This window comes from Anopheles darlingi, chromosome 2, assembly GCF_943734745.1.
Source record: "Anopheles darlingi chromosome 2, idAnoDarlMG_H_01, whole genome shotgun sequence".
Lineage (NCBI taxonomy): Eukaryota > Metazoa > Arthropoda > Insecta > Diptera > Culicidae > Anopheles > Anopheles darlingi.
In genome coordinates this window covers 91,501,902-91,521,500 of record NC_064874.1, presented here as the reverse complement: position 1 = coordinate 91,521,500, position 19,599 = coordinate 91,501,902, and the positions used below count along the sequence as shown (strand labels likewise).

At 51.2% G+C, this 19,599-nt stretch overlaps 1 protein-coding gene across 2 annotated transcripts in view; it reads right to left on the bottom strand.

The window, feature by feature from the left end:
- The window catches only part of LOC125952875 (klarsicht protein), a 170,477-nt gene that overhangs the window by 103,704 nt on the left and 47,174 nt on the right, over positions 1–19,599 (bottom strand). For both annotated transcript variants that reach the window (XM_049682617.1, XM_049682618.1), the window contains exons 2-4: positions 7,066–7,717; positions 6,737–6,991; positions 6,491–6,652 (exon numbers count right to left, since the gene is read on the bottom strand). In XM_049682617.1, coding sequence (XP_049538574.1) covers positions 6,491–6,652; positions 6,737–6,991; positions 7,066–7,455 — 807 coding nt within the window. In that variant the 5' untranslated portion in view covers positions 7,456–7,717. The remainder of the gene's footprint in view (positions 1–6,490; positions 6,653–6,736; positions 6,992–7,065; positions 7,718–19,599) is intronic.

The following is a 19,599-nucleotide window of genomic DNA, read 5'->3' as shown; positions in this document are numbered from 1 at the left end:
CCGGTGGCGCTGGCTCAAGACACGCGCCGGATTTGCACATCGCACGGTCTGTGGTCCCCCGCGGGAGAAAGGAAACGAACGAACTTCGCGCCCCATACCGAAGCTGCTACAAATTGGCTCCCGCTGGTGCCTCGGCTGCCGCTGCTGCTCCGATTCCTCGTGATAAATGCAAAGCCATATTTCACCCGCGCCACGCCAGCGGCCACCTTTCGTACGGCTATCGCAACCAGCTCTGACCCAACCATCTGGTGCGCGCGCGCGCTCAGAGCTCCAGCTGTTTGCTTCCGTTCCGTTTGCGGGACCGTTGCTCCACTTCTTGCCGAACTGAGATGGATCTCAGCATTTGACCGGAGGAAATCGCAGCGCAGATAAGCGTGGCCACTTCGCGAATGGCGCGTTCAATGAAGCGCTTTTACATCTTTATAGCCGGATTCGGATTCGGAGTTTAGTTTTGTCTGGAGCCTTTCTTGTCCGCGCATCGCTTGGAAGACACATCGAGAAGTGAAGTGTGAGCGTCTTGCTTGATGCTGTTATATCGATGGATTCATCGTAAAAGAAATCAATTTATGAATCTCTGCGCGGAGCGTTTTCGGTGAAAAGTCCTCGCGATAACGCGCACAACACACCAGATCGCGCATCGAATGGGTGTGACGTCAACGGTTCGCGGCGATCGTTCGGAGATCAATGCATTCCTCCGCTCCGGTAATTGTCCATTTACGATGTGGTTGCGGTTTCTCCGCTTTTCCAGCGATGGCACGACGGTCAATGGCGATGCGGACCGTAAGCCACCCATCGCACGGCATCAAGGCAAAGATATTCTGCACCCCGAGCACTCCGGGGTCTCTTGGGTGCCGGGACTTGTCCTCCAGCGCCACACTATCCCCAATGGGGGGATTGTATTCGCTATCACGCTATGTTTGGCGCACACACCGCCAAACGTACGCCAATCGGCATTGGCACGCGTATTAAAAAAGGAACCTCTTCCACATGACTCCTTGGGGGGGAAGGTTGATCTTCACTGGTGGAGTGATCGAGGGGTGGAACAAATTTTAATCATTTTCCATCTGTGGCCCCCTTCATAAACGACGATGACGCTATGATGTTGCTATTGCTGCTACTAAACATTAATAGCCTGTTGAAGCCGAAAGGTGACGAAGATCAATTAACTTCCGATGGAAAAGGGGCTTCGATCCGGCCGGTTCCGTGGCATGTTGCGGTGTAGTATTTATTATCTTCCCCGTCCTTTTATGTCACTCGCAGACGTCTGCAGGGTGCTGCTCCTTTGCAGTTACAGTAACATCAACATCATCCAACGAGTTTCACTCCTTTAAACACTCCTCAAAAGGACCTTCGCGACGATCCAATCGCGGCATTCGATTCGTCGTCGACGGCGTCGTCAGTCCGGATCCAGCCACCAAGAGATTAAACATATTTCAAATACGAACCATTACGCGAACCGTGGGCTACGCAACAAAACAAAGTCAGCCGTAGCCACTTGTGGGAAGGTTATGCCAACGACAACGACGACGGTTTTTGCTGCCGGATGGATTGGAGATGCTTCAATGGTTTTCGGGCCGCAATCTCGTTTGCGCGTTGGCCAAATTATTATCCAACCAAAAACAACACACGCGCATGACGACGCTCATCCCAAGGAATTGAATATTTGAGCAAGTTGGCCACCGCGCGACGATGATGATGATGATGATTAAGCCATCGAGCAGCACACCGGGGCTCGTTCGGCTCGTTATCCTATTGCAGCGGACTAATTGTGGACAAGGAAACCCCACGGGGGGGCATCAACGCGACGGCACGGTTACGGTTGTACGATTTTCTATCATCATCATCATCATCATCCGTTGTGCGAAGGTGCGAACTCGGACCAGCTGGACCATGTCGTCGTCGACGTCGACGTCGAAGTGTCTGGCGCGGATTCGACGAGAAACCGAAAACTAACGCGGGCGCGCGCCCGCGTCTGATCCGTTTCGCGATCCGCACTATTGGGAGGAGGGAAGTGAAAGTGTAATTATTGTTGCAGAAGTGACGGTGACGGTGGTTGGACTGCTGCTGTTGCTAGTGTGCCTTGGCGGAGGGGTTGTTTCCATGATTAGCTACAAATTGGTTTGCTGCGGACCGAACAACGTTTCTCATGATGTAAAACATAGTGCCGAGGGAATACACCACTTGTTCAAGACCTCAACAACCTGTCAACCTACTGCTGATGATGGTGGTGGTGCTGGTGGCTTGTTACGAGAGGGTTAGCTCTCGCTACATCCGCGCTAATGGCGGTGCCATCACTGACCTACAGATCCCGACACCTCCTTCGCAGCATAGACGATTATCAGCAACACTTTACCGCCCGGTGCCATAGGAAAACGGGGGGCGGCCACATAATCAATTTTTCCAATTAATCTCACCAACCTCCAGCTAGTCTTCAGCCGGGGCTTACACAGTTCCTCTCACTCATTTGCACCGTCTCTCAGCTCAGGCTAACAAGCATTCCGGTATGGATGCGCCACACAACACATGCTGTGGGCCACCCTCCCGAATGGTCAACTGTTGGCTGTGGTTTTCTTCTATTTTAATTAAACATTAACGCTGGCCCTCAGGGTCCTCGTTCCCACTTTAATGGTCGTCTGAAGCTCTTTCTATCGTTATCCAGGAGACCCATTTCTACGTCTCTCGAAAGTTGCAAACTGTCTCAGCAGTGGTGTGTGAGAAAGCCAGACAGCGCCATGATTCGTCGTAAACGCGTTCGAATGAGGCCATGTTTTGTAACCCACTAACGCTTATCACACACCAATGCTACCGGGTGGCGAGGATCCATCTCCTTGCGAAGCACTAACATCAATTCAATCCTACGATCTCGTCGACGTCGCCGAATAGATATTCAATTTAAGTCGTTTTTTGATGCAATGCAACTGGATGCAGCTGGAGTGCAGCCGTTAATTATCGCTAACGTGTCAAATGTAGGTTAATTGTGGCGCGACTCGTGGAACCTGTCATCCTTTCACTGATGACCAACGGTCACTGGATTGCCCACGGGATCTGGTAGCGAGTTCCTCTAAAGTCCGCGAGCCCGCTAATCACCCGGAGTGACCTGGCCCGGTGCACATAAAACCAACGTTTATTGCACCGCAACAGCATCGTTCTTCGGGTCCGAAAGCCATCGAATAAGATCGCCTTTGCAGCGAATCGCGTTCACTGGTGCGTCAGTGATTTATCGCCAATTTGTCGAGGATTGCGAGCAGTAAATGGCTGCGTTTCCTATCCACGATGTGCAACGTTTTTGAGTTGCGGACTGCGCGCGCTGGTGCTAGAAATGGAAAGCTCCGACACGGACAAGCACCGCGGAGCAGGTGTCTGCGGTGAATGCTCGTACTGGAGCACCATTGCAAACGAGAATCTATCTTCTGTGCGATCAGATTAGGAGAGATTACCACCCGTGCCTCGAGGATTCCGAAAACTGTTTCCCACAGCAACACAGCAACACACCAATTAGAAAGGATCCCTTCGGGGTATGACCCGGTTTTGGCGCATTCTGCTCCTCGATAAGCTCGTCATCTCTACGGGGGTCCCCGAGCGCGCGATTTTTTGTGTTCGCGATTTTGTGTGGCTGATTGTGTGCCGCTGCCTCGACTGGCGGCGATGAAAGTCTATCGCCAAATTGGTGCTCCGCGTCGGTAACCGCATTTGAAGTACACCCTGGAAGTTAATCAATTTCGGCGGAACCCGCGACACACGCTGGCTTTTCGTCGTTCATTCCCCGCTGAGAGAGAGGAGACGCACTGGGAAGAAGGGCAGCATGTCCGTTGCTCCCCCTCTCCGGCAGCATCCAGAGGTCTTGGTGATGAGGGAAAATGGAAACCAGTTTGGCCAAAGTTGGAAGCTACACGATCAATTAACCCAACAAGGGCCGGGCCGGAACCTCTAAGCGGCGCAATGAGAGGACCGTAACGGAAGGTTTCACGGTTTTAATCCCGGACCGGCTGACCGGTGGCCACTGTCGACCGGGAGTGCGACAATTTCGAGCCCTGGGACCATTTTGCTCGCTAAAAAAAAGTGCGTCTCGTCGCTCGGACCGCCTTGAGCGAATCTAACGAATGGCGACAATCGGAGGATGATTGAAGAGTTTTCCCGCCGGGCTCGGTAAAAGTAGCTCATTCATACGGCCGCTGGCAGCATCTCGTGCGCCCACTGTGGATGGAGCGTGCCTCGGCGGTAACTGGTTTTTACACCGTATCGGACTCTAATCTAATTAAGGTACAATCGAAACCATCACCGGACCACCCGATCATCGGTGTGTGGCTTTTGGATGTAATTGCCGTGTGAAAACGGGGTCAACAATGATTGGAGCTATGCAGATCATCAACCTGAGAACTAGTTAAATTTTCAGTAAATAAGTATTAGACATCATTTGAAATAATAAAAGTAGTCATAGCTGTGCTTTTGTGTAATCTACAACGAGAAACGACAACTGTTTATCGCAAATGGTGATGCAACGTTGATAAAACAAATGGCCAGTAAACAAAGCTCGAAGCGAAACGAAACAACGACTTGTTTATTTATGTTTATGACTTTCCGGTGATCACGAGAGTCACGAAACCGTGCGGAACTGCAAACGCAACGCTGATCGATCGTTCGATTAGCTCGCTGATCACGACGCAGCATCCGCATCTCAATCACTGTCCCGACAGTTGCGGTAAGCGATCGTTCAGGTTCGAAATGTCTCTTTGAGCCGTTTGTTTAATAAGTAAGTAAGTAAATAAGTGTCTAAGAGACCCTTAAAACTGTATCTTTGCAAGATTCACTTTCAGATAGCCTGAGTTTCAGTAATCCAGGATTTGTTTTAGGAAAAACTCGCTTTCCTTTTGGCTGGCACTGGAGTACCCACCCACAAGTGAGTTTATTCAACAGAAATTAAGTGAAAATAAAGCTGTAAACCCATGAAAATAAAGCTATAAATATTTCTTTTTTAAAAAAAAGGAGTATGGGTTTTTCTGAAAATCCAAAGCGAAGTTTTGAAACTGCTCGATTGGTCCAACATTTCGAGCGGATCAAAAATTGTGCGTGAAAAGGCGTGTGTTGCGTTTTGCATACCTTCAGGCGTTTCACGAATGCTGTCAATGACGCCATGCTGTCAGCGTCGACTCCACTGACAGCATTCACTAAAAAAAAAAACAGATCAAAAGATCCTCGATCGGCTGCCTTGAGTGTTTGCAACTAAAATATGGATAATAAACCAGATAAATCACGTTCTACGATGCCTGACTATTGCTCCCTATCCATACAAAATGCATTTTTTCTAAAAATAGCGGTTTTATGGTGGAATATTCCCACACGCTTTATGCATCAATGTATCCTGATGCAGCTGGATAAAAGAGAGTTGGCCGCTTTCCACATTAACACGAAACAACAGCCCACTCGACGCACTTGTTGGAAGTATGTTAACACGACCGGCCAAACCAAAAGCCGCCATTTGTCAGTCTTTCCACCAATCAACGTCACCATCCATCATGCCGCTCAATCTCTCAATCACCGACCGCGAGGATGAGAAAAGCGTACACTAATCCCACCATATCATATATTACACCACCTACCCACCCACCGATGCGAAGATGACATGGCCCTCCGTTCTGGCAGTTTAATAGCCTTCAAAACACGCGGCATATGAGGTTTACATTTCAACGCGATTTCATCACTGAGGTCCGAGATAGGGAGGGAACATCCGAAACCGACACTGATGGCCGACGGTTAACAGTTTCTCACATCCAAAACGGTCGATGGAGATGCTGGAAAGGCCCCATTTTCATTTGCTAACACACGGGTTTCTTCCAACGCAACATATTTGTCAATATTTCAAATTGGATCACCACCACGAAGTGGTCGTTGTATCCGTAGAGTAAACAAGCTCAACACATATTCCGGACAGCAAACTGTCGACAGGAAAGGTTGTAAAGCGCATTTCGCAACCCGCAAGTGATGGATGCAATATGTTCCGATCCAAAAACGACCGATCTGTTGCCGGAAACAACGTTCATCGAACTATCATGTTCTGACCTAAAAGACGAAAACAGAACATAAATCGAACTATGAGTTCATTAAATAAGCCCCAACTATGTTTCATGAAAGTATCCGCCAAAAAGGTGATGAACTTAATGAACGTCGCACACAAACACACAATTGATGATGTTTTGCGCTCGCCCAGAACGTGGAGAACCGGAGATGCTCGCGACTCGCGGCAATCGGAAGCTACCATCATCAGTCGTCACTAATGGGACAGCAGCAGCATCGTCCCCCCAGTATGCTCTCGCATTCCACGGGAAGCTATTTTTAAACCTCTCTCCATCCCATCCCTTCACCGTTGCACCGTTCGTCCGTACTGGAGGAACGAAGAAACGGGTGAACCGATGGCGTTCCTCCTTCGCTTTGAGTGCCTCTTCGTAACACGCGTCCCGGTGGCGCGCCCATCATCACCGCCGTCGCTACTCACCCCGTGATCCACTGCCAGCTTCTGTAGCTGCTCGATGTTCAGTCTCTTAGTTTCCGTCACCGACGGCACTCGGGCCACCCGGTTCTCCATCTCCCTGATCCACTGGCGTAGCAACCGCGGATCGCCATAGAAGCGATGCGTTTGCATTGGTTTGAATAAGGCCTAAAAATTGAGTAGCAAAATGCCACATTAGCGGCAACCGATCGATCGATTGATTGGTCCTCGAGGACGTCGAGGTTGCCTTACCTTCCGGCAACAGTTGACATCTCCCTCGTAATCATCCCGGAAGACGGGACCTTCACCGATTTCACCGCGTGCCTCCCGACAACTGTCCAACAGGTTCGTGTCCATTATGAAGTTGTAGTTCGTCTGCAGTGCCGCCCAGAAATCGTCCTTTCCGAGTCCCGTGTTAGTGGTGCTGCTCTGCAGGCTGCACGAACTATGGCTATGGCCACTGCCCCACGAACGACGCCACAGTTCTCGCTCCGTATCACGTTTTTTCTACAAAACAGCGGAAAAGAAATCGAATCAGTATCGTGCTCATCGGAATGCTCTGGCCCAGTTCGGCTGCTTACCTTCAAACTGTTATACGGACGATCGATGCGCAGTCGGTGTTGGGCCATTTCCGATGCTTCCTGCGGTCCTTGTGGGGGCAGCGAGTTCAGCGAAAGCGAAGGTTTGATGAAGCAACTCGGACTGTTGCTGCTGCTGCTAACGGTGGACGATCCCTGTCCAGCACCGCTTCCGCTACCATTGGGGGCGGAATGGGTCGGTGTGGTCGTACTGCTTCCGCTAGCACTGGACAACCCACCGCTACCTCCCGTTCCGCTGCCAGTTCCACTTATGCCTACGTTAGCGCTACTTTGTACAATGCTCGAGCTTGTCACCGGCGATGCCAGTAACGACGTTGGCCGACCGGTGCTGTTGATTGCTGGCATATCGGTGGTGCTCGTGGGAGGTTTCATGATGCCCAGAGGATTTGTTTCGTCCACGTTTGGTCCGGGGTCCGGGCAATTCTATTCCTCTCCGGTACACACTCCGGGAGCCCGCTGCTCGCTTACGCCTGTTTAACGCTTGGCTCCAAGCCTCTTACTAGCATAAGAAGTGGACCAGCGGCACGCTGGGTGCGTTTCGGAGGCAATTCTGCGACATGGCGTCTGCTTCGCGCGCAAAACCGCACTCACGCTCTACGCACCACAAGATGAATATTTTCAAACGTTGGAAAATCTGCAAACAAAAGAAAAGGGAAACGGGAAAATTAGTTAAAGGTCAAAACACTAGGAGATCAATGACGATCTTACAGAATACAGAATGTCAACAACAAAAACAAACACTCAAACTATGTAACACGCGCGAATCAAGAGCGCGAACACACGATCGAACAGATCAAATGGACGGCTAATGCTGTAATGCTGCACCGACCGACACCGACCAACGCATCCACACTCCAACTCGGCTCTGGACTGCGGCGAACGCCAGCGCCATGGAACGCACAAAAATAGCACTCGCCAGTCAGTCGCCGGCAGTAAGAACACGGGACTAGCTAGCTAGCTAGCTAGCTCGTCGCCGTGGACGCAGTTCTCGTCATGAAATTGGAGCCGAAGCAGTGATCCTACCCAGCATTCGCTCCGGATGTTCCGGACTACCCGTCTTCCGCTTGAGTAACCACCATCATACCGCCTGCTGTCGCTGCGAGTTGACAAATCGCGAGCTCAAATCCAAGTTTCCGAAGTCCGGACGCACATTCTGGGAGAGAGAGAGAGAAAGGCACGCGGTTCTCGCTCGCTGCTGCTTTCGCCAGCGTCTGGGCCGTGTGGTAGACATTATCAACCTGCCCGGATCGACAGATCGACGGATATCGAATCACTTGTCGGAAGATTTAAATTACTTCCCGGTCTGGTCTGCGGCCCGGTCTGTCATAGATCATCGATTCGCTCGGAGTCTCGTACCATGAGAGCGGCGATCGAATCGGCGCGCGCGAGTGTTTTCCGGTAGCGTCAATCATGGTCAGCAACTTATTCAAGTCTGTTGAAGTCGGGCCGGTCCGATCCGAGGGTCCGAGGCCACATTCTGGTCTATTCTGGGTATTTGATTTCCCTCTTTCTATTTCCACGTCTGATCCACATTGATCGATCACGTTTTCATCCAATTTTAAAGCTGCTACTACAATCCCAGAAGCCGGATTCGATTTCAGAATTTATCGCCATACATTCTTGTTTATTTGGGTTTACCATTTCACTACCCCAAGGGGGGTGATGATTCGCACCATACGCTCGACGATCGATCGTTTATTATAACGAACTCTAGTGGCGCCCATCACACAGACTACTCTCACCAGCATCGCCTCTCGTGGTTTTATGTAGCCATTTGCTGCCACTCCCCATGCACTTTCCGAGGGCATCCATAAAATCAAGTGGAAAATGCAAATAAAGTTCTTAACGACGTGCGCCCTCAAACTCAATCTCAATCTCAATCTCGGGCTCATGCTTTCCCGAATGGTCCCTCTACTTGATCGCTCCATCGCGTGAAGCCTGTCGGTTGATTTGGGATGGGGAGGGGAATTTATTTTTAGTCATCCCCATCCCGCATCAGCGATCAACCAGCAGAGGACAGTTTCTGGAAGCGAAGGAAGCGAGACACACCCCGGCGATCGCTTGCACTTGCCCCCAAGCACAGGGAACGGATTAACAGTCTCTGCCGCGAGTCTAATGAGTCACACGATCGCGCCCCGCATCTTGTGCCACATCGTCTACGGTCGACGTCGAGTAACAAATCACTTCACGCACTGCGAGCGCACTCGCAGGAGCTCGCATGCTGCATGCTGCATTCCGTGGGCACTCTCTAAAGTCAACACATTGGCGATGGCGTCAGGTTTTGCGTCAAATTCGCCTACAACGGTAATCGCGCGTCCGATGAGCACACAATGATGGGCGAGATGATGAAGATGACGCCCTTCCATCGGATCGGAGCAGCGCGTCTTAGGGCTCGAAATACCTCGTTTCGCATTTCACGTGCTCGCAATGCGTTTCGCGCACTGACAGACAGCGGCCAACGCGCATCGTGTCTCCCTCCTACCGAGAGGAGACGAGACCCTTTCAGAGCGGTCAAAGCAAACACTCGCAACAATTTGACGACAAGACAGCATTAGAGCGCGTCTTCGCGTCTTAGGTCTTACCATAAAGATTGATGCATTCGGAGTGGGTCAATTTGCATCGGGAATCTTTCAAAGAAGCGTCGCAGGAGCAACCCCAAGGCAGACGCTTCCCGAAACACGATCCCATCATTAAAATCATTTCATGGATTGTTGGCCACCGTCATCACCCTCAGGCTCAGAGACACTAACCATCAGCAAATCAGCAGCTCTTTGAAGTAGACTTCCGAAGTGGCTCCACTACCACTCCGTGCTCAGTGCTCCCTCTGTAACCGTGACGCATAGACCGCCACAGTAGCAGCAACAAGATGCCAGCGACGACGACGACGACGACATCGTGAAGTGAAACATCGTGTTTTGTGTTTCTGCCACCGCGTAAACACATAACGAACGTGTTGAAGCGGGAGAAGCAAATAAATTGCAGCATTTGAAACGAAACATGCACCCCACCCCTTCTTCCCCAATCCGACCTACCCCTCCGAGCAACATGACAAAGTTGGAACTTTTGAAGGAAAACAAATTCAACTCCGCGTCGCTTCGCGTTCATTTCGCGCCCCCGGGGGGAACATTTTAAGCAAAAAGCTTCCGAGATTCTCTTTGATCTCCTGCCAGCTGGTTAGCGAGTTAGCGACAATATCATCCCTCCTTAGGGGATGATGCTGAGGCATTAAATCGAAAGTGAAATTCCACGCCAGATCGCCAGATCGCTGGGCACCCACCAGTCGACGCACTGGCGTATCGCTGATGATCTGCGCCACCAGCGACCGGAGCTAACCGTCTGGAAAGTATAGGCGGTTCGCACATCATCTCCGTGAAGAGGAGCACCCTTTGGAGGAATGGATTTCGCTGACAGCCGCCAACTGGCTCGCTGGCTCTCTGGTTAGTAGCGTGCTGCACGGTAGTGACAGTTGACAGTGACGCGCGCACGCTCGCGCGGGCTCGCGATAAGAAAAACGCACGCAACAGAGGGCACCACAGTGTCCAAACACTCTTCTCCTTCGCATGAATCCGATCCAACACTCACAACCCCCTCCGGGAGACATCGGCATTCCCGCGCGTACGATTCAAATTAAAATTCGAAATACTTTTCCGAGATGGCACTCCGGTGTCGGAGGACGGCCACGGCCCGGCCGGTCACGGAGTCTCCCAACTGTTTTTTCTGCTTCTGCTTTTTGTTTTTCTCCTTGCGCTTTGTGTTATCTCGCGTAGGCCGACAGACGCAGTTGTCCGTCAAGAAGAAGAAGAGGCGTCTAGGGCTCATCCGGAGGCATCGTCGCGGTGTAGTAGTTGCCGGAATGGAATGTTCCTTAACGCCGGATACGGTGCGTGCCGGTTGGTTTAGTGAGTCAGGCAAGCGCGAGACCGTGGCGAGTGGAGAAGCAGTGCGGCCATAATTGTCGCGATCACCCACCGCGAGCCTGCGCGCGATCCTCTCTGTTCCTGAGTTGCGCCCTCGAGGCTCCCGAGGAAGAAAGTGCGCGCGGTCGACAGTTCGCGATCGCGAAAGGAAGGTGGAAGCGGCGGCGTATTAGTTGCTTAGCAAAACACGCTTTTGTTTCTCGGGAATCGCGACAGTCAGTCACACACTTCAGCCAGTGCGGTAGTAGTCATCAGCAACTCGATGAGGAGAGGGGATTTGATGAGTAGACGTTGAGAAATGCAAATAGCATTAGATAGAGGAACGAACATGGAAGTGCTATTAGTATAAAGCGTGTGTCCATATTCGGTTTCCTGGGGAAGGTCTAATTAACTGCATTGATTAAACGTATTTTACAGAAACGATCGCATTATTGCTTGTTTAGTAGCATACCTGTTTAAGATTTGCTCATTTTGTACTGTTTATCGGTTTTATAAATTTGCTATCATTTTAGTTGTTGTATTATACACTAGTTGAACAGATTTTTAAATTTGTTTTTAGCATTTCCTAATTTTATTAAAGGAAGTAAATGTTTCATTACAGAAAAAGACACCGAGACTCCTTTTTCCCATTTCCAGAAAATTACCTCCATGTAACGCTTAAATCTAATATAACTAAATTACATACATTTTCCAATCATCTCTAGACAGTTTCTCCATTAGACAAACAATTTACCCTTCGCTGCACGGGGCGCACAATCGATGGCACTAATCAGCCTAATGGCGCCTGCACCCTCCAACGCCCCAACCCAAAATCACCCCCATTTTTCGACCCCAACTCGACTGATTACCACCCGCAATAACCTCGGATGCTTGGCGCACCTCGGACAGTCTCCGGACATCAAAGAAACGCCGAAGGATGCAACCGATCTCCGGCAGCGAAAATGCCATATTGACCATAATTGACGCGCGAGGTCACCGTACAGCGGGGTCGGGGGTGGGTTCGGTGCTAACTAACTTCCAGCTCCTCGGTCTCTCTCTCCCAAAGGATGGGGAACAGGTTTTCGGTCACATAGCACCGGCGAAAGGTGATTTCGCTAGCTGCAGCAGCACGTCTGGATGCTCGGTTGACGACAAGAATGTCCAGTGGCCTGTCCACTAGGTCCTAACCCCGAAAATTCCGACCAGAGCCACCAACCGACCGATCGACGACGACCGAGTCCCAGGGGCCACGAGTATTTGTTAATCGTTCGCCACGGGAATGTGGGAATTTCAAGGAGATTTTCCGATAGCTGGTCTCTGCACCGCACCAGCTGACAGGTTTTCGACACCCAGGCATGTTACTTGGTTCGAAATCGGGCCCACCACCCGGTCAGTGAGTTCAGTGTACGCTTGCGGCGCATGCGACGTGTCCGCTAAAGGGTGCCACCAACAGCCAACACTACTTGACGCAGCCGCACCTCACGAGAGGGACTCCATTTAGCAACGCCAACCACCGGTCAGTGGCCTACAAAACGACGTAGCCCACAAACAATTACCCAATCAGCCTCACACAAGTGACTCCTCCATTGTAAGTGTAGCCTTTTCTGTGGGGTAACGACATGCAGCCAGTTCTAGAGCGCACGCGCACTAGTGTAGGTGAACTAACGTGAAGTGACTACATAACGAGCTAACGAGAGGGCTGACATGAATTTTGGAAGAAGATCTTCTCCGACGATCGACGATTTGAGGCGTTTCGACCCAGTTTTGGAAAGAGACTTCAAACTCGAGGACAAACCTGGATACTGGCCACCATGTTGGGGGCTACCGTAACAACCAAAACCCTCATAGATACTCCTTCCCAACAAGATGATCGCAACATATACACCTTCGCATCGAAGCCCACGTAATGCTCGATCGCTCTCGCCCCGCTAATGCTGCTTAATCTATTCCAATTACGAAATTGATCCTCAATTTAAATGTACAATTATCGAACCACAAAGCAGTGGTGTGTGCGCCGCGATTCCGAACAGCAGCATTATATGCAGCACGCGCGTGCTGCAGCCCACGGTCGCCCCCAATCATGCTGATGCGTTGGCCAACGAGTCGGCGAGCAGTCCGTGAAATCGGTGTCTCGTCGCGATAAAAACGCGGCGCCGAAAAGTACGGCTACGCCCCAGACACACAATAACACAGTATGCGACTCACATGTTTTGCTTATGATCAGCTCCTCTCTCCCGGGCGCGTACCGCGAACATCTGTTGCCAGATTGTTCGATCCGGCGATCTCCGATCATGCTGCATATGATTAAGCCAAGTGGCAGTGGCAGTGCCGCGAAATGAGGTAAGCAATCAGGCAGGCAGGGAGGAAGGGGGTCCTCCGTAATGGGCTGAGACCTTACGCACATCCACTTAGTCGCGAACGCGGGCGCGCGCATTGCGGATCGACGACTCATTACAACTCGACTCGTCTAGTAGTGTCTGGTGTCTCGTCGCCACTCATCGATCGCTCGGTCAAGGCTCAAGGCGATGCTGTAGCAGCATGAGTTATCATGATGCCTCTGCGCCGGTCCCAGGGCCCAGGAGGCGGACAACGACCACTTATCGGCATCATCGCCGTCGTCGGGCCTCAATGTCTGGCCAAGCGAGACCTCACCGCGAGAGCTCAATTAGCGACGAGCACCACCGGGGCGGGGGTGTTAAATGAATGTCGGAAAATTAGCTAATCATAATGATGTTACATCCAGCACCCATCCACAACACCCCCACCCATCTCGTCGTCATGACCTCGGCGGGAGGATCGGCGACGGATCCGCCGATGATTGAAAGGAAAATGAGGGAAAACAGGTTTACAGCGTGGCTCACCAGAAGGGGTGTGAGCAGGTGTTCGTGCCCCACGCTTTAACTCATTCATCTCACTCCATCATAGCTGTGTGTGTGTGTGTGCGCATTGTCACCACACGTTGTTGGAGTGGCTATTCGCGGATCTCCAACGTGTGACCTTGTGACTAGTTTGCGTGAAGCAAATTTGGCGATCCGCGATCACTACTACCACCGACGACCGTTGGTTATTCCGCGGATTGTGGCTCGTGGCGATGTGTCACGCGTCTCACACACGTTTGACTTAGTATGTCTCCAGTTTTATGATTCATTTCGCTTGACCAAACGTACGCGCTGGTAGTGGTAGCAGCCGCTGCTACAACCTTGCCTTATCGGGTAATCGAGAGCTGCGGCAGCGTGGTCTGGTCTGATGGTGCCCCGGGGCAAGGTCTTAACAGCAAGGTGACTGGATTGCGGGCACGTCCACGTTCCTCTATCTTGCAACGTGAGAGCTTGTCGAACCGGAAGCAACCCAAAGGAGAAGAATTTCACTTTTAATTGATTGAAATCGGATCGCAAACTACACGACGGTCCAGCTGGTGCAGGTACTTCAAGGTCATCCCCCTGCCTGGTCACAACACTTTCCACCACCGATCGCAAAAGCGTTAGCCGATTGACTTTCTTCGTCCACAGCTCCGATACAGTCCAGTGAAATGAGAGAAGCCTTGAGGGGCCAACACCGACCGCGCACATCGATGGAAGGGGGCCAGCTGGAGACCACCCAAACAACAATCTCCCACCAGCAACAAGCCCTTTTGGCTGGCGGCACACATGGTTTCAACGCCGGCAAAGTCCATTCCTTTCACTTACACGCCGAAGTGGATAGTTCCCGCTTCCAAATCAGTTATGGAGAGCATTCGAAGTCACTTCGTCCCAGGTGTGCGCGATGAATGCCGATCGAACTATACGAGTGATGTTGCAAAGTCCTTCGACGTTAAAAGCTTTTGTTGCTTCACAAATACACCGCGTCATCGCGAGAGGATATGTCCTTGCGGCTCATATGGTTGTACTGGTGTTGCTGTTAGCTTCTTCAGAACTTAATGTGTCTCTAGCAGTATTGCAAGGATTCTGTCGAGGATTAAACTGTCGCAAAATCATTTCTTGGTCCAACTCTGGTCGACCCACATTCGCTGGAGTTTCCACTATTGAAGCTCGCGCCGCAAAAGGAACCCGAGAAGGATAAAGCAGATTTCGTGACCTAGCCGCCCTACTGACGTCAAGCGCCTTGCGACCTTCTCCCATTCGCGCGAGCACCGCTCTTTCGGGCGCTCGATGGAAAAAGGAAAATTTCTCGCAGAAAATCGAGATCGCCGCCGCTTTCACGTATGCTTCCGAATTGCGCACCACCACCATCCTCCTCGTCATCGTCATCGCCCGGCCACCGTGGGCCAAGGGCAAACGAAAAATGGCGAACCAGAAAGTGGTACAACAACACACGGGGCTGCGCACACACTACATTATCGGTCACCGGTGAAGGCGCCCTCCTCCCCGCCTCCTTCAAATGCAAAACAAAACATATTTTGGATTCCAAGCCGGCAGCCTTTCGCCTCGCCTAGCTTATGCTCGAGACACGCAAAGTATATTTGCATGCACACGGCTGGGAACAGCAGGCGAACTCGAAACTCCTAAATCGGGCAGCCAGGTGATCGTGTGACGGAACCGTAGCAACCGTGGCTTGCACCGTGTAGCTTGTGGAGAAGCAGGTAGGTTGCCGCGTCTCATATTACACACACAGACACACTAGCCCCCCATGCGACTCTGGTAGACAGGTTTTGTGTAGTTCAGCTAAATAATTGCCCACCTAAAATACGCCCAACTGCGAAACGACTGGCGCTATTCATCGTCGTTGTGCCAGGCGGCGTCATCGGAGGATAGTGAAGGTGAAACTGTTCTCCAGTTACCCGGGCATACGGCAGTTGATGTAAATGTACTCCGAAAGATATGTATTCTATTTGTTAAATGAATCTTAGTCTTATAAGTGACTAAATAAAGTAGCAAAACAATTAATAGACACTATAATTTCATCTACAAGATCAAGACAAATAGATAAAACACAAACTAAATATGAAGTTAAATCAAATTGTCAAAAAGAGATAGATTAAAACATAGTCAACAATTGGTTAATACAATGTTCAATAGACGCTCTCAGTCACCATATTCTAATGCCGTTTAGTGTACTTATTTACATCAAACAGAGCACTAGAGAACTCGGGAAACCACTGCTCCTAGTCTGCACATTCCAGACCTGACACACTGCTGCTGTCAATTCGATCAGCTCATGTGCTCCAATTCAACGATCAACGACGCATGGGAAGCACACTGGCGACACGGCACGATCCGCGTGAAATGGAGACCCCATTTGTGTCAAGACAAAGACACCTTCTTCTCTTCGCTCCCACCAGAGGAAGCTCGTGCTCGGCGCCAAAGCTCGATAATGTGTGACCAAAGATCCAGTGACGATACCGTGATCTCTGCGCGATCGGTGGGTGTCCCCGGGTCTAAGGTGAGATCTCAATTCTATGCTCAGCGCACGGCGTGAGCGTTTGGTTCGGTTACAAAGTGCAAAACACTTTTGTACCAACCTGCCAATGCCATTTCTGGTATTTTATGTTGATATGCCTCAAGCCCCCCTCCCGTCGTGATCGTGGTGTTCCACAATTACACAAGACAGAACACACCGTCACTCCAGGCCAGACGCGGTATATGGTAATGAGGGAGCGCATTTTCGAATTAATTGAATCTACCCCGCAATTATCGTCACGAACGAACGAACAAGGCGCGTGAGGCGCGTCACTATGCCAACACTCTATGTACGGACGGGGATCGTGTGTTTTCTAGCTCTAAACAACTCACGTGCGTTACTGTGGCACAACATTATTGCCTTACAGAGCATGGCACTCCCCGCCCCCCACGGGAGAAGTACCGCTAGAGTACCGTCGGCCACCGTACGCCATGCTATAAGTCATTCAGACAACGGGACCATGACGGTGACAGATTTACGGTACCTGCCCAATTCTAGTTCCTTCCTCCCTCGCCCCCTAAAAAAGGTCCCTGATAAACCATGAAATAATGAATTAAACAACGAATCACGCCCTCTCTCTCTCTTTCGCTCTTTAGCTTCGGCCCCTTCTAATACAATACACCTGCACCGCTACTGACGGGCTGGACCGGGGGGAAAGGGGCTGTGGTTGTTAAGTTAAGATTAATGTAATGCATTCACCCTTCCCCGGTCGGGCGCTAGAAATAGATATCTAGATCCATGGTCCGCTTCTGACCCAATGGAGAACCTTCCCAAATCGCCTTCAGGTAGCTCTCGATGGACCCCACGACGCTGGACGTTGGATAATCGCTGCTGAAACCATCAACCCGACGCACCACTGACCTCGAGGGCTCGAGAGGGTGGTAGGAAGCACTTAATAGACCTATCACCTCGCGGTGTGTGCGCTTTTAACGCGCGCTTTTTCTCTTTAAATCTCCTAATTCATCTCCACTATCTACCAGATACCACGGGTGGTCCCGTTTGCGAGTGAGGCGGTGGGGTTTGAGGTGGTGAGGGTTTGTCCCAGTTTCGGTTCGGAGGGCAAAGGGCTGCCAGCAAGCAAGCAAGCAAGCAGAGATTGGCCGCAGATCTGACACACAGGAGCACACGTCACCACGGAGTGTTACGCGCACGCGAGAGGAATGATTTATATGCATCCAACCGATCCGATGGTTCGATGGCACGTGTTACTACATCGACTCCACCTCTCTCTGATGCGGTCTGTCAAAGGCAGGAAACAACAGTCAAAAAGGTGCAAGGTGTGTGTGTGTGTGTGTGTGTGTGTACGCTTCTGACCAATCACCGGATCGAAATAACAGGTGAGGATGATTATCAAGGCAAACACGATCGCGATCTTCTCGAACGATTTTTGGGGAGGGAGTGCGCACCGCGATTGTTAACCTTGCACCCATCGAACCGTACACCAAGCAGCCGGTATTTACTGTCCAATACCACACGCTGGGGACACACAAACGAACGCACGTCTGTCGAACAGCCTGAAGGACGATCGAGGAGGTCGTAGTCGTCGTGGTCGTGCGCTGCTGACGATGTTTGCTTCGCTCGTTCACCATCTCTTACATCATTGGCGGTAAAAGATGACGGCAAAAGCATCACACACCCGGCCATTTGATGCATTTCCTACAACGTGTTGTGTCCGCGCACCCGAGTGTGTGTGTTGAGTAATGGAACCCAGCGACCATCGAGTACGACCAAGCGACGAACGGCATGCCGTGGATTGGTTAATTGGATAAACAAAATGCTCAATCGATTGACTATCGGCCGGCCGTGCCACGACGACAGAAGCTCGAGTGGCTCAAGCGCAGGCTTAAAGAGCGCGAAGATGACATTTGCTCCCCCTCTGGAGCACTCCAGCAGCAGCAGCCCACTTCAACTCTCAGCTTGAAACTGAAGGCCTCTTCGCCTGGACGCGATGACGTAACGAGCGAAACGAAAGGCACAAAATCCCCCAAAAAAAGACGCAAACGCGACTAAAAAGGGGCAAACACACTAACCCGGCGCGCAAAAGTGTCAACAGCGTACCAATCTCTTCTCTAAGAAGCCCGCTACAAAAGCTGTACCAAAATGGAAGTGCAAACAACAACACCGCCCCTCCCGGGGAGCTTCAAAATTTGTTTTCCTTCAATCGTCGCTGTCGCTGTTCGCACGATGTGATCACGCTGAGGTGGTCATGGGGCGGCGATGATCCGTGATGCCAAAACTGGACAGGCGAATCTCACGCTTTCCAGCAAACGCATATTTATACAGCACCGCAACAACCAAATTGCTATCGGATCGTATGGCGGCGCCGGCGCCCTATCGGTTCGCTCGGATCGGAGCGGCATTAGCGATAGCAGGAAGTGAACGCGTTCGCGAACGAAAAGCCATTTCCAGGCGCGTTTCCACGCCAGGGCCCAAAAATGGCGTTGGCGATGCTGCAGCACATGAGGCCCTCGATAGTGCCAAACATGACAGCTAATGGGAAACGGGAAAAGGCGAGGCGATGGCGAAGGCGAAGGCGAGGAGTTCCGTGCGATATATATAAATTGATCGTTGATTACCGTTTGGAATGGAAAGTGCTGCAGCCCTCACTCGACCAACGTTCCAGCGCGCACGTTTCGGTATCGGAACAAAATGTAATATAATGTACAATCCTCCTCCGCCTCCTCCTTCATGCTGGTTCAAACAAGCAGCAGCAAGCACAGCTCATTTGCTTATGTCACGCAAAAGACTGCAGCAGAAGGAGTCCTAGCACTATGCTCACTATGCTGATGGTGCTGCTGTTGCTAGCGTGCAGCATAAAGGTGACACACACCACCTTCGGGCTGGTGCGCGGCAAGATTTATGGGTATTACGCATAGTTGAAGAACGAGAGTCTCCTTCTCTCTCCCTTGTGGAAGGCTCTGAATGGCCGGAGGTACTCTAGTCGTCCGATTAAATTCCACGCCAGACTTTGTGTTCCGGTGCGTGCACGATTCCAGCACGCCAAGGCTTTGGTTTCAAAGTAATTACAAACGGCCACTGGTGCACCCTAAGACACTTTCCAATTCCACCGGGAACACGGGACAATATCGGTATCACCCGGCTCGGCTACTTCCAGGAGTTTCCTGGTTTTTTCCTCAATCTCTTTCCAAAGTCCGAGCTACGAACCATAGTCCACAACGGCGACGGCGTCAGATAGGAGGGGGATTGTCGCCAGAGAGCCCAG